The following is a 15,371-nucleotide window of genomic DNA, read 5'->3' on the forward strand; positions in this document are numbered from 1 at the left end:
GTGTCACACTAGTCGACTACAGTATGCTTAGTTGGCTTTGTTTTGAAGAGTTGATGTTTCATTGGTTGATTTATGTTTCAACCATGAGTGATCCATGATTTTGTATTAAATATTACTACTGGATGATGAAGTTTTAATAAAGGTCGTGTGCATTAATATGGATGCTAGTGAAACCCAACCTTTCCTGGATATTTTCCAATGTGTCATGGGAGGTTTTCCTGTTAAGTATCTAGGTATACCTTTGCAATATGATAGGTTGAGACGAGAGGATCTGCAACCTCTCATTGAGAACATTCTTAAAAGAATTACTGGCTGGAGAGGGAAACTTCTATCCTCTGCGGCCAAGAGAATTCTCATACAGTCTTGTTTAGCTAGTATCCCCATTTATCTTCTTTCCTTCTTTAAATTCCCAAAATGGGCTCTACATTTGATTGATTCTCAGATGGCTAACTTTATGTGGAATGATGAAGAAGGCAATCATAAAATTCATTTAGCTAATTGGCCTTCCATCTGCATGAAAAAGGAATTTGGAGGTTTAGGTATTCCAAATCTCCAAGACCTAAACATTTGTTTGATTGGTTCTTGGATTAAGAGATACATCCAGAGTGAGGGGGCTCTGTGGAGAAGAGTAGTAGATGCTAAATATAACACTAGAAATCCAAACATTCTGTCTTGTCATGATATTCAGCCTTCCACTTTCTGGAAAGGTGTTATGTGGGCTACTAAAGCAGTGAAGTTTGGGTATAAATGGCATGTAGAGAATGGTAAATCCATAAAGTTCCGGGAAGACATTTGGTTTGGCAATTCCCCTTTGGCTACCCAATTCTGGGATCTTTATTTTGTTTCTAACCAACAGAACAACACTATTTCTGATATCTGGGATGGCCAGGAGATTAGAGGTACTTTTAGGAGAACCTTCACTGATGACATGATGGTTCAGTGGTTTGAGCTGCTAGAGATCGCTAAGACTATAACTTTCTCTCAAGAGGAAGATCAGCTGATCTGGCAATACACCTCTTCTGGGATTTATTCTTCTAGCTCTCTGTATGTTATCATTAATTTTAGAGGCGTTACTCCAGTTTATCTACCTGCTGTTTGGAAACTGAAAATCCCTCCTAGGATTCAAATTTTCTTATGGTTGTTTTCCCAGAATAAGATCATGACTAGGGATAATCTGAGAGCTAGAGGTATTCCTAAACCCATGAACTGTGAGATGTGTTCTGAATTTGAATCAGTTCACCATCTTATGTTTGAATGTATAGTGGCTAGATCTATTTGGAACTTGTTTGAAGAGATTTTTGAAGTGCACGTTACTAATTTTGAATCAATTGCTTCAAAATGGCTTTGTAACAAAAAGTTCATGCACTTTAATGTAGCTTCTTCAGCTGTTCTGTGGAGTTTATGGCTTAATAGAAATAGTCTTGTGTTTAACAAAACCACTTGGATTAATGTGAAACAGGTGTGGCGAAGGGTTCTCTTCCTCCTTCGGGACTGGTTGAAACCTTTCAAAGAACTAGTATCTGGAGGAAACGGTCGATTCATGGACCTGCTGCTAACCAGTTTAAAAGCTCCTCTCTGCCTCTCAGTGGGGTGAGATGTCCCTCCTTCGATTGGGTCTCTTCCTGGAACTCAAGCTTTGATGGCAGGGCATCGCTGGCCTACCTCCTGGACAATCCTGGTGACTCCCACAAGATTCATGTGGTCACCTGATCGACTTGGACTGAGAAGGTGGTGTAGTCTCAAAGAGGATGCCAGGGAAAAACTGAGAAGATTGGGAGCTGTGCTAGTAGGCTCCTACCTATCTGTTTGGTTGTAATGGAATTAGTTATCGTATGCTTTTAGTGTGTGCTCACTGTTCTAAAGAACTGTTCCAGGGCTTGCTGGTATTTCGGAGTTGGTTGGGATGTCAGCCAATCTCCCCAGCAAAAAAGTCTGTTTCTCTTTTCGTTTGTGTTGTTCTAGTTATCTTCTGTAAAGACTTGGCTTCCTTTTCAATGAAAATGGAGCTGGGGGGAGACCCCTGTTGATCTAAAAAAAAATTATCACGATGCAGAGGCTTGGGTCGTATCCCCTTTTCGAAAAAAAAAACTAGATCTTACTCGAGCAAGGACCAACTTATACCTCAAACACTATGCGTATTTATTCTATTATTAGGCAGGAAATACATATCTGGAACACTTCAACAGAAACAACTTTTGGAGAATTCAGAACAATAGAGATGAAAGCACATTATTTGGCTTGAATTTCTTCCACGGAAGACAGGAGGTTTATTCAATGATCAGCAGAGACTGGCACATGACATCGATCTCTACTTCACATTCATTTAGCCTGCAATGATAGGTAGAACAAGTGTGTTTATTTTTTCAGAAAATGAACATGTTTGCTAAAGATACCAGTTTAAGAGATCGAACGAGATATAGACACATGTACCTCCGCGGTCTGGTCATCGTACTTGCCGCGGACTTTAAACTCCACGTTGTTGAAGATACGGTTCATCAGAATGTCGGCAGAATCCATGCCTGAAATCGCAATACAAATTAGCTAAGTAGTGTGGGAGATCGCATGTCAGACATGATGATGGGCTGCAAGATGACTGGACCGAGACCTGCAAGGTAGGCTCCATGGACATAGCCATTGTAGTGCTCGCTGGTGTGCTCCCCAGTGAAGTAGACCCGCCCCACCGGCGCCTGCAACAAGCAAATTTAAGGACATCAGACCCAGCCGGCCGGAGCCATTAATTCGGTGATGGACATTTCACCATTGGTGTAGTTGAGATCTCGATCACAAATTCAATTCAACTACAGTGTGCGTGTGTGTGCGTGTGGCTACCCGAAGCTGGTCGTATTCGTAGCGGTTGACGCCGATAGGCCAGTTGGAGTAGGAGCCCTTGAAGAAACGGTTGGACCACCACCGGGGCACGTAGATGTCGGTGGCGTCTGGGACGTCCACGTCGGGGAACATCCTCCGCAGCACCGCCACCGCCTCCGCCATGGTGGTGTTGTCTGGCTGCTGCTCGATCCGCCGCGACTCTTGGTCTGTCACCGTCACCAGCAGCACGTTGGCCCCCGGGTACTCCTCCTCGAAGGACTGCCACATCCCGTAGTAGCCTCGCCTGGAGCTGGCGTACACGAAGAACTGCTTCCCGTCACCCGTGGGCCAGAACTTGCTGGGGAACTTGAGGAAGATCTTGGTGTACACGGCCATGTCAAACCGGTAGATGGCGATGATCTTCCATGCCTGGTCGACATAGTAAGTGTCAAGAGTATGAGTAATTAGCAGAGTGGTGCGTTGGGTGCGAGATGAAGAAACTAGCTAGCTGATTTACGTACGGGCAGCTGAGGCTTGAACTGTATGAGATCGCTCTGCAGGACTCCTAGGCTCGTGGACACGATCACGTAGTCCGCGCTGTACGACGAGTTGTCCTCTGTGCTCACGACCACGCCACTCCAGCTGTAGGAGATCTCCCGCACCACCTGCATCATTGTTCAAATTTATCCAAAAATATCAAATACTGCTCCATCTCATACAATTTGTCGAAAATTTGGCTAGCTACATTCTCGGATGTATCTACATATTAAATAGTGTCTAGTACATTCAAATTTTGATAAATCTAAGATAATTTTCGTGACACCGAGAAAGTATGTGGTTTCTTTGATCACTCGTACAGAACTATGTTCATATGGAGGATATATTATCGACGCCATTCATCAGGTTTCAATTCGAATATGAATGAATTCTGGAAAGATAGTATATGTAGCCATATAGGATCAAAGTGCGGGCAGAAACCATGATGAAAAAGACGAGGTCAGTAGGGGAAATGAGCCACTCCGCATCCTTATTTGAGTGGGGCCCATTATTTCAACTAGAAACCAAAATGGAAATGTTCCAATTTCGATTTTCAGTATGCCTGAGATGAGCTGGACGATATGTACTCTAATTATTGTGCTACCTAAATTTGTCTGTGTAGCACCTTTATTGCATGTATATCTCACCCGCCTGCCCACGGCGTAAGTGGGAAATGACAATGATGGCATGACAATGGACATCTCCTTGTTGAAGACAGTGTCTCGAGATAGCTCATACTTTGTGTGTGGGGGTGAATACTCACATTCTGACTATGGTGTTTACACTTGTCAAAGATGACGCTTGCACACTCCTTTCCTAGGTGTGCCATTGTTGACCGCTTTGGCGGAGCCATGCTTTTTGTATGCAACATTGATATCTCAACTAGTTCTAAGTATTACGATGGTATATTTTTCATATTAATATTTCCTTTATTAAAAATATAAGTACAAATGAGAGATATTAAGAAGATTAATTTTCATTAGCTTCATTGGCATGTGTTTGGCAGGGTGCTGGACTATAATAATCTTGTTTAGCAACCGGTTCATACACAAATGATTTCTATGCAACTCATCATATTTCACAATTTCAGTTGCATGAATAATTCATGATAAATTTTGGAAGAATTTACATAATACATTATAAAAGAGGCGTATCCAACATGAGAAATGGGCCATTGTGCATCCCTTAGAGCACCCACATCTTTGATCTTTAGTACTGAGTGTATGTGTTTGGTGATAGTGTGTGGGTTTGTGTATGCATCTACATTGTAATAGGTGTTTCAAAAAACTCTGTTTTGTCTTATTAAAATCAGTTTATTAGTTATAAATATTTTTAAGAATATTTTATTTTTAATATATATACCCACTATGCTCATAACTAGATGGCGCTTAGAGATTGTCGGTCTCCATTACAACATCTTGACCATTAGTTTTTGTAGGCACATCCTAGTAGAAAACCATGAAATTTTACAATATAAAAATAGTATTTCTCACAAGAGATCTTAGGGTACTATGTATACTTTACAAAATTAACTTTGCAGTTTTGCTGATTACCTGTTGAGACTCATAGATCTCATGATTGTATCGTGATTCGTAGTAGCTATGAGTTGCAATATGATTTGAAACTGAAATTTTTGTCAGCTGCAACATGGGTTACAATTGATAAAAATGCCTGGACTTTTTAGATTGATTCGTGATTCGCGCTAGTCTTGAGTTGCAACGATTCGATGATGACACCTGAGAATTAATTTAACTGCCTTACTCAATCGAATGAGAATTTGACTCCCTTAATTTCGTATTTGTTAGTAATTGAAGGTATGAAAATATGCAATTTTACTACCATGCATCTCCTCGACACAATTTTGTTTATATGATTTGTTAGTACATAAAGCTAAAAAAAAGACACTTTTCTCTTCGGACAAAATCCGTAAAGTTTGATTATAGGCTCTTCGGAAAATCACGTGGACTACCTTGTTGAGTTTTAACCTGGGATCTACAATGTTCCCGGCGCTGTCCGTGCTGAGGTACTGTCCGGCGATGTGATAGACGAGGGTCTCGAACCCCCGCTGGTCGGCGACGAAGTGCGCGTCCTCCCCGAAGTCGGCGAACGTGGCGGTGGGCTCGGTATTCTGCAGGCTGGTAGCGCGCGGCGGCTCGGCGAACTCATAGTCGTACCTGAAGTAGTCCAGTGCCATGTCCACCGGCGTCGCCGGCCCGTTCGGCTGGCTGCAACAAAGAGAAGAGCTCTCAGGGTTAATTGATCGATCTGAGTATCCGGAGTGTTTAAGACGACGCACGTACTGGTTGAATATGCGCTGCATGGCCAAAATGGAGATGTCGTCGCGGCCGCTGGGATCCATCTTTGCGGCGAGCTTGCCGCCCAGCTCTTCCACTTCGTCCCCACGGTCCATTTTCTTCTGCACGTACTCCTCCTCGTACAGGCCGCCGCTGGTTCTCGTCAACAATACAAAGCATGAGATTATTAGGTTTAACATGGATTTAGCGCTTTCGTTCATAACCCGTCCTACAACGATCGTTTTCCATGGAGTAACCACAACGTCAAAGATCTGGCGTCATTACATTGATTTCTGCTTTTCTTTGTGAACTTCTCGTTCACATCATCAGTAGTACTATATGATTCTGACCGTAATTCATTTGGACCCTCTTTTTAATATCGTCCAATCATTGGACAGCGTGCTTTGCTGTTCATCAATCATCAGTTATTATTAGGTGCGGTAAGATCGACAGTTACCCATCAGGCATCAGCTAAATCTTTTGTTTTCGTTCTCGATCAGCACGTGCACATATGTTCATCAGTTAGGCATGCAGGCATGCCCGTCGATCTATGCATATTCTTGATTATCAGTTTGGCAGCGTATGTAGATGTCTCATATATACAGTGAACGCACGTACTTCTCCTTGTAGACGCTGCTGACGACGCCGTCGAAGTCGGAGTAGAAATTCCTGAGCTTCAGCGTGGAGTTCACCATGGGCCAGATGGGGTTGATCTTGTCCCCGTTGACGCCCTCCACCCAGTTGGCGCCGATCTCTACGTTGACGCCGCTGAAGTTGTGTTTGTGCATCCGCCCGCCGATGCGGTCCGTCGCCTCCAGGATCAGCAGGTCCCTCACTCCGGAGTCCCACAGCCGCTTCCCCGCCGAGATCCCTGCAGGCAAAGATGTACAACGCCGACGACATTTTATGTGACGTGTATGGGTATATAACAAAGTCACAAAGACGTTTCCGCGAAAGGATGCATGCATGCTGATTAGGTACCGGACATGCCGGCGCCGACTATGATGACCCTGGGGCCTCTGCCGACGGCGAGAGACGCATGCTGTGCAGCTATGAGTATCAGCACTGCTGCTATAGCAGTGACAAAGGGACTAGGTTTCATCTTTCTTCCCACACTAGATCTCTCTGGCCTTGCCGCAAATAGCTAGTTTGCTCCAACGGACACTATCTGGTTAAGCTGCTTATCTGCTCTCCCGCCGAGTCAGGCAGTGTGCACTTATATAGGGCCTGAGACTAGATGGCTACACAAAACCACAACGAATTAAAGACGCGGGAACCACACACGCGTTCCATATAGAGTTAATACGATTGCCACGAAATCCAATGGTAGCTAGACACGATGGATGGGGACTACAATGGTGGAACCGATCTTATCACATTTGTTGGCTTCGCCGAGGTGTTTTGAGGCATTTCTCCGGATAAGATCTCTGTGATCTAACCTTCTATATGTTAAAACCGAATTGCTAATTCTTAGTCGACTGAAAGCCCCCATCGATCCACGCCGCAGCCCGCACCCAGCTCCTCCAAGCCCCAGCTCGGCCGAGTCCTCCTCTAACGCCTAGATTGTTATGTTGTGATCCAAATTCATATAAAAGGGAGGCTAAACTTCTGATGAGCAGAGTGATGATCATCATCACCTCCTATATATACCTCTTGCAAGCCGTCACCTAGAGATTATAAGATAATCCACGGCGTTTGTAAACACTCATCGATATAGTGAAGTTTTGTTGGCTAGCGTCCGTGATTTTCTCCCACCAATCCACATTAAAATCTTGTGTCTCCGCTGGGATTTTCTTTTAATTCTTCGTTATTTGCTTCTCACGTTTATAACAAGTGATATCAAAGCCCATGTTTCAATATAGGGTTTGCGACATGTCCTTTTTGAAATTCGATCTACTGTAGCTAGACTACAACTCCGAGATTTTCTTTGTGGCAAGTGAAGATGAGGGCCATCTCGCCCAAACTTCTGATCTGGATGAAGCTCTTGAAGGATTCGGCAAGTCCGATGCAAAGACTTGGACCGATGAGGAAAAGCGGAAAGACCGTAAGGCTTTGTCTTTGATTCAACTTTATTTATCCAATAATATTTTGCAAAAAGTGCTGACCGAGAAAACTGCAGTGGCGTTGTGGCTCTGAAACTGGAATCGATATGCATGTCCAGGATCAGATGCATGTGAAGATGAAGTTGTTCTCGCACAAGTTGAAGAAGATGAATCGATGAAGAATCACTTATCGATCTTTAGAGAGATCGTTTTGAATTTGCTGTCCATGGAGGTAAAGTATGATGATGAGGATGTCGCTATTCTACTGTTAGTCTCATTGCCTAGTTCCTTTACGAATATCCAAGACACCATATTACTAAGTCGTGATGAACTAACCTTTGCTAAAATTTATGAGGTCCTCCCACAGAGGGAAAAGATGAAAATTATGGTGTAGGCAGAGGGGTCGTCATCTAAGGTAGAAGCATTGTAGGTCCGAGGCAGGACCAAGCAAAGAAACAAAAACTACTACAACTACAACAGAGATAAGAGCAAGACCGACAGAGGTCGCTCAAAGTTCAAGGAAAGAGACAAATTATGCAGGTATTATAAGAAAACTAACACAATATTGATGATTGTTTGAAGCTGCAGAACAAGGAGAAAATAAATGGTACTTACCAACCGAAGAACAAATCTGATGGAGATGTTAAGGCTGATGTTGTTTCCAGTTATAGTTTTGATGATTGCCTAGTTGTGTTTGCTTGTTGTGTTTCTAAGTAATGATGAGTGGATACTTGATTCTACATATCCATTCCATATTTATTGCAACAAAGACTGGTTCAGTTCTTATGAGTTTGTGCGGAATTGAGATGTTGTGTGTATGAGAGATAACAATTCACTTATCCACGTGAGATCGTGGGCATTGGTTTTGTTCAGATAAAGAAGCATGATGGCATGACACGCACACTGATGGCCAAAAATTTGATCTCTCGCAGTACCCTTGATGTTGATGGGAACAAACACTCTGATTCCCGTGAAGGTACCAAAAGGTTCCCTTGTTTACATGATTGGTGATATGAATTCTGCGAAATTATATGTTCTTAGAGGTAGAACTTTATATGGTATTGTTGCTGGTGTTATTTATGATGAACCTAGTAAAACTAATGTGTGGCATATTCATCTTGGACATATGAGTGAACATGGTATGGCAGAATTGCACATGAGAGACCTGCTAGATGGCTGCAATTTGAGTAAATTTGAGTTTTGTGAGCACTGCATTTTTTGTAAGCACAAAAGAGTTAACTTCGTTGCTTCCGTTCATATTACTAAAGGGATTTTAGATTATGTGCATGTTAATGTGTTAGACCTTCCCGCAAGACTTCTCTTGATGGTGCAAATTACATGCTTAATATCATTCATGATTACTCTAGAAAAGTGTGACCTTTCTTTCTGAAACATAAGTCCGATCCTTTTAGAAAGTGTAAAGTTATGGTAGAAAAGCAAACTAAAAAGAAAGTTAAATTGCTTTATACTGACAATGACATGGAGTTTTATTATATTGTTTTCAATAATTATTGCAGCGGCGAAGGCATTGTCAGCCACCACACCATCTCGTATACTTCTCAGCAGAATGGTGTGGCGGAGAGGATGAACATAACCATCTTCAAGACTTGCTTCATGTTGTCCAATGCTGGTATGTATAGACGTTTTTGGGCTGAAGTAGCCTCCACCGCATGTTACTTAATAAATTAATAGGTCACCTTGCATTCCACTTGATAGGAAAACTCTCACTGAGGTATGGTTTGGTTCACCTATTGATTATTCACGGTTGAGAGTTTTCGGTTGCACTTCTTATGCATATGTTGATAGTGGAAAGCTAGAGGCTAGGGTTGTTAAGTGTGTGTTTCTAGGTTATGGGTCAGGAGTTAAGGCATATAAGTTATGGAAACCTGAAACTGTTAGGAACAGTAATTAATTCTACATACAAGTTTAGGAAAAAAAATACCTACCAGCTTGTGTTCACAACTTTTTAAATATCAAAATAGATAGATTTTATTTGCTATGGCACTAGCTGCGCCATCGCCAAGCGTCTTAAGTCTTAAGTCTTAAGTCGCAAATTTCCACGCGAGCGCACTCGATATGTGTGTCATGCGACAACACCAGTGTGTTTCTAACATTTTAGATGTCAACAAGAGTTTTCCTTATAAGTTGGTAGCAACCTCCTTCCTTAGCAATGTGGAACTAAAGTTTGGCTATAGCACTAGAATTTTGAGGATTTCAGTTGCGCCGGTTCTAAAATGGGCCTCTCCATGTATTGGTGTTCTGTCAACAACAACTATAGCTTATCTAGTTTATGTTTTCTAACTTGGGCCAAAAGACTAACTTACGATGCAACAAAAAGGAGCTTGGGCTTCCTACCCCCAAGCCAATGAATGTTCCAAAAAGGTGTCTTTCTCCCATTGCCAATGGTGATGGTGGTAGCGTCTTAGAAGATGTACATGTCTTTGTCGGAGAAAGGATTACCATATCCAACCCAAATTTTGGAGGTATCCTTCCACTCGAGGCAAGGCCACCTAAGGCAAAGAGCCGTGGCGAATTTATCCAAGTCCTTCACGCCTAGCCCCCCAAACTTGGTGGGCCGACAAACCGTATCCCAATTAACTTTGCATTTTTTTCCCTGTGGTTGTTTCCTTTGGCCGACCACAAGAAATATCTTTGTAGCTTGTTGATGAACTTGATAGTTTCGGGTGGGATGACTAGAGTGGTGATGCAGTAAGTGGCTTGGGAGGTGATGACGGACTTGACTAGGGCCATGCGACCGGCCGTGGTGATGAATTTTCCATTCCAAGAGGGTAGCTTCCCGACACATTTGTCCTCAAGATGTTAAAAGTCCATGTGTTTTAAATTCCACATCTATAGCGGTATCCCAAGGTATCTCATGGGGAAAGAGGTCCTCATAGCTGGAATATCTTTGAGGATCCCATCAAGGTTGATGCCACCACACCGGATAGGGACAACTGAGCTTTTAAGGAAGTTTGTGCATAGCATGCTGACATACCCAAAACTGTCAAGGATGGCCGCCAAAGTTGTGGATGTCTCCTTGAAGGGGGGCACAAAAATCGCCACATCATCCGCATAAAGAGAGGTCCGAAGGATGTTTCTCCGACCCATAAGATTGTGAAGGATCCCATGAGTAGTAGCGGCGTCGATGATTTGAGCAAGGGGGTCGATGCCGAGGACAAAAAGGAGCGGCGAGAGAGGGTCCCATTGCCTAAGGCCTTGGCCATGCATGATGGGAGTGTCGATGATGCCATTAAGAAGCACATGCGATGATACGGTGGTTAAAAGGGCGGTGATACAATTCCAGAAACGGCTAGGAAAGCCACGACGTTGGAGCATGTCCACAATGTATTACCAACAATGGAGTCAAAGGCATTCCTAATATTGAGCTTGAAGAGAAGGGTCGGTGTCTTTCTCTTGTGTAACCGCTTCGCAAGGTTTTTGAGATAGAGAAAATTGGCGTGAATGCTACGCTTCTTGATAAAGTCACTCTGAGCATTCGAGACGGGGTCATTCATTAGGGGCCTCAATCTAAGGGCAAGCACTTTGGCAATTATTTTGGCAAACGCATGGATGAGGCTAATCGGCCTAAAGTCTGAGATATCCTCCGCCCCATTCTTCTTAGGCAACATAGCAATGTTGGCAGTGTTAAGCCAATGGAACTTCGACGCATGCAAGTTCCCGAATTGATGAACCACCCTCATCACATCGTTTTTGATGATGCTCCAACACTTCTTGAAGAAGGCCCCGGTGAAGCCGTCCAAGCCGGGAGCTTTATCATCGGGCACATGGTCGATGGCGTTCTTGACCTCATCCTCGGTAATTGGGTCCCCGAGCCCTTCAAGTACGGATCATGAAAGCGAAGCTCATCCCACATGAAATATTGCTTACTTTGCTCACCGCGACCAATGACATTACTAAAGTGGCTATGGACGACGACATCATCCTTTGCTGTGTGATCGGTGACCCAACCTTGGTTGCGCTTGAGCCGGTAGATGTGATTTTTCCTTCTTCTAGCGTTGACCCTAAGGTGGAAGAATTTGGCGTTGGTGTCACCCTGTTTGATGTTGGCAATGCGAGGACATTCCTTCTTTCCCTCTCTCTCCACAAGAGCCACTGTGATGACTTTTTTCTTCAAGCAAGCTCTAAGGTCCCGCTCCCCAAGCGAGAGCACCCTATTCTCCTGGGCCATGTAAAAGTGAAGGATGATGAGAAGGGCCACATGCAGCATCACTTTGGCATTGAGAACAAGCCTCTTCCCCAACGGCCAAGCTTATTTGCGGTGTTGTTGAGTTTGTGGTACAGGGCATGGCAAGATTCCTCGGGAGGGGTAGGCTCCTCCCATGCATGTTTAACAACCTCAAGGAAACCCGGGATGCGGAGCCAAAAGTTCTCGAACTTGAAATAACAAGGCCGGTGGGGAACACTATCATCCGCAAGAAGGAAGGGAAATGGTCTGAAAGCGAGGTGGAAAGTGCATGCAACACATGCGTGTCAAAGCGAATATCCCAGTCGGCATTGCAGTAGAAGGCGTAGAGCTTGCATAAGGTAGGTTTTTCACGCTCATTGCTCCAAGTGACGCGTCTATTATGCAAGTGTATCTCGTTTAGCTCACAAGTTTGGAGGGCATCCCGGAAGAGATCGATTCAACTTTGATTGATCTTGCGCTTGTTTTTGTCACTCGCACAACGGATTTGGTTAAAATCCCCAAGCTCCATGCAACGCACACCCTGGATCAGCTTTTGCGCAGCCAGCTCGGCGAAGAAATCGTCTTTGCGGCTAGCGGCAGTGGTCCCATACACCGTCGTGATTTTAAAGTCGCCATCATCAAAGGGGTGAAGCGTGTGCACGTCAGCCGATAAGCAGAACTCAGTAATCTGCACATTGGTGATCTGAACCACCAAGTCATCCCCAAGGAGAAGGATGTCACCTCTCGTACCATTTGTCAAACGCTCTGCGAAACTCTCACTACAACCAGTTCGGGTTTCCCTAACGATTTTACTTCATCAGCGAATGTCCAAAAACCTTCACGGAGACGTGATGCTGACGGTTTGGAATTCCGTGGGGGATCTCGCGCACAGATGGTCGGGTTGGCATTTAGGATTGCCTGTCACAGATCCATGATGGATTTATCCTAGCTTAGAGCCCACCCGACCCAACTTGTTGTGAAGGAAATAACCCACAAACGCTTTCCATCACCTGGAACAACCTCCAGGACGAGGAACCAACGCTACCAGAAGAAACAAACGAAGGAAGCAGCTTCCTGAGACTGATACATAGAGGTTGTACTATCATCTTGAACAGCGATAACACCAGCAACAAACATGAACACGGGGAATCAAACGGCAGTTGTGCCGTCGCTAGCAGCAGGTGTTAGCTCATGGTCGAGGCCAGCAGCACCTCCCTCGAGCAGCAGCGCGTTGTTGATTGCCTCTTCCTCCGAGGATCCCACCTTGAAGAGGAGCCGCAACAATGCAAGAACGTGCTATGGCACCTGGCTAGTGAATCGTCGGGCGAACTCCTCCATGGCCAGCTCCGTGACCACTTGTCTATCCTTGATGATGCCCAGACCACGGTACACCACCGTTTCCGTTGTTGGGCGATCGGGACGTCCATGCAACACGCCTTGAGGCAAGCGCTGCTGCGCCTGATGGAGAAGCTGATGGCGTGTATTTCACACGTTCGTTGGGCAACCCCAAGAGGAAGGTATGATGCGCACAGCAGCAAGTTTTCCCTCAGAAAGAAACCAAGGTTTATCGAACCAGGAGGAGCCAAGAAGCACGTTGAAGGTTGATGGCGGCGGAATGTAGTGCGGCGCAACACCAGAGATTCCGGCGCCAACGTGGAACCTGCACAACACAACCAAAGTACTTTGCCCCAACGAAACAGTGAGGTTGTCAATCTCACCGGCTTGCTGTAACAAAAGATTAACCGTATTGTGTGGAAGATGATTGTTTGCAGAGAAAATAGTAAAACAAGTATTGCAGCAGATTTGTATTTCAGTATTTAAAGGAATGGACCGGGGTCCACAGTTCACTAGAGGTGTCTCTCCCATAAGATAAAAGCATGTTGGGTGAACAAATTACAGTCGGGCAATTGACAAATAGAGAGGGCATAACAATGCACATACATGACATGATAAGTATAGTGAGATTTAATTGGGCATTACGACAAAGTACATAGACCGCCATCCAATCGCATCTATGCCTAAAAAGTCCACCTTCGAGTTATCATCCGAACCCCTTCCAGTATTAAGTTGCTAACAACAGACAATTGCATTAAGTATGGTGCGTAATGTAATCAACAACTACATCCTCGAACATAGCGCCAATGTTTTATCCCTAGTGGCAACAGCACAACACAACCTTAGAACTTTACATCCTTTGTCCCGGTGTCAATGCAGGCATGAACCCACTATCGAGCATAAGTACTCCCTCTTGGAGTTAAAAGTAAAAACTTGGCCAGAGCCTCTACTAGAAACGGAGAGCATGCAAGTGATACGTCTCCAACGTATCGATAATTTCTTGTGTTCCATGCCACATTATTGATGTTATCTACATGTTTTATGCACACTTTATGTCATATTCGTGCATTTTCTGGAACTAACCTATTAACAAGATGCCGAAGTGCCAGTTCCGTTTTACGCTGTTTTTGGTTTCAGAAATCCTAGTAACGAAATATTCTCGGAATCGGACGAAATCAACGCCAAAGTTCCTATTTTCATCGGAAGCATCCAGAACACCCGGGAAGGACCGGAGGGGGGCCACGGGGCCACCAAACCCTAGGCTGGCGCGGCCGAGAGGGGGCCGCGCCGCCCTATGGTGTGGCCCCCTGTCAGCCCTCCTGCGCCGCCTCTTCGCCTATATAAAGCCCCTGGATCAGAAAACCCGATACCAATTGACGAAACCCACGAAACCTGCCGCAGCCGCCGCCATCGCGAAGCCAAGATCCGGGGGACAGGATCTCGTTCCGGCACCCTGCCGGAGCGGGGAAGTGCCCCCGGAAGGCTTCTCCATCGACACCGCCGCCATCTCCACCGCCATCTTCATCACCGCTGCTGCTCCCATGAGGAGGGAGTAGTTCTCCATCGAGGCTCGGGGGCTGTACCGGTAGCTATGTGGTTCATCTCTCTCCTATGTGTGTCAATACAATAATCTCATGAGCTGCCTTACATGATTGAGATTCATATGATGATGCTTGTAATCTAGATGTCATTATGCTAGTCAAGTGAGTTTTACTTATGTGATCTCCGGAGACTCCTCGTCCCACGTGTGTAAAGGTGACGGTGTGTGCACCGTGTGGGTCTCTTAGGCTAGATTTCACGAGAATACTTACTCATTGAATGGCATAGTGAGGTGCTTATTTATATCTCTTTATGATTGCAGCATGTTGTATCACAATTTATCTACGTGCTACTCTAGTGATGTGTTATTAAAGTAGTTTTATTCCTCCCGCATGTGTGCAAAGGTGACAGATGCGTGCACCGTGTTAGTACTTGGTTTATGCTATGATCATGATCTCTTGTAGATTATGGAGTTAACTATTGCTATGATAATATTGATGTGATCTATTCCTCCTACATATGCATGAAGGTGACGGTGTGCATGCTATGCTAGTACTTGGTTTAGTAGCGTTGATCTATCTTACACTAAAGGTTACTAAAATATGAGCATTATTGTGGAGCTTGTTAACT

General features: G+C 44.6%; 1 protein-coding gene across 1 annotated transcript; it reads right to left on the reverse strand.

Annotated features, from left to right (window-relative positions):
* Positions 1-2,115: 2,115 nt before the first annotated feature.
* On the reverse strand, positions 2,116-6,848 carry LOC124683907 (polyamine oxidase 1-like). The gene is made up of 9 exons (XM_047218329.1): positions 6,621-6,848; positions 6,258-6,510; positions 5,646-5,792; positions 5,315-5,570; positions 3,330-3,473; positions 2,830-3,237; positions 2,606-2,687; positions 2,431-2,519; positions 2,116-2,328 (listed from the first exon to the last, which is right to left on the reverse strand). The coding sequence occupies exons 1-9, from the start codon at positions 6,739-6,741 to the stop codon at positions 2,320-2,322; spliced, it is 1,509 nt and encodes a 502-aa protein (XP_047074285.1). The 5' UTR covers positions 6,742-6,848; the 3' UTR covers positions 2,116-2,319.
* Between the last annotated feature and the right edge of the window lie 8,523 nt (positions 6,849-15,371).

This window comes from Lolium rigidum, chromosome 1 (assembly GCF_022539505.1).
Source record: "Lolium rigidum isolate FL_2022 chromosome 1, APGP_CSIRO_Lrig_0.1, whole genome shotgun sequence".
NCBI lineage: Eukaryota > Viridiplantae > Streptophyta > Magnoliopsida > Poales > Poaceae > Lolium > Lolium rigidum.

Excerpts from the sequence above, each read along its gene's own strand:
- LOC124683907 (XM_047218329.1), bottom strand. The coding sequence starts at position 6,741 with ATGAAACCTAGTCCCTTTGTCACTGCTATAGCAGCAGTGCTGATACTC. Across the intron at positions 5,793-6,257 it reads AGCAGCGTCTACAAGGAGAA|CGGCGGCCTGTACGAGGAGG; the intron begins GTACGTGCGTTC and ends GACGAGAACCAG. Across the intron at positions 3,474-5,314 it reads CCAGGTTAAAACTCAACAAG|GTGGTGCGGGAGATCTCCTA; the intron begins GTAGTCCACGTG and ends ACAATGATGCAG.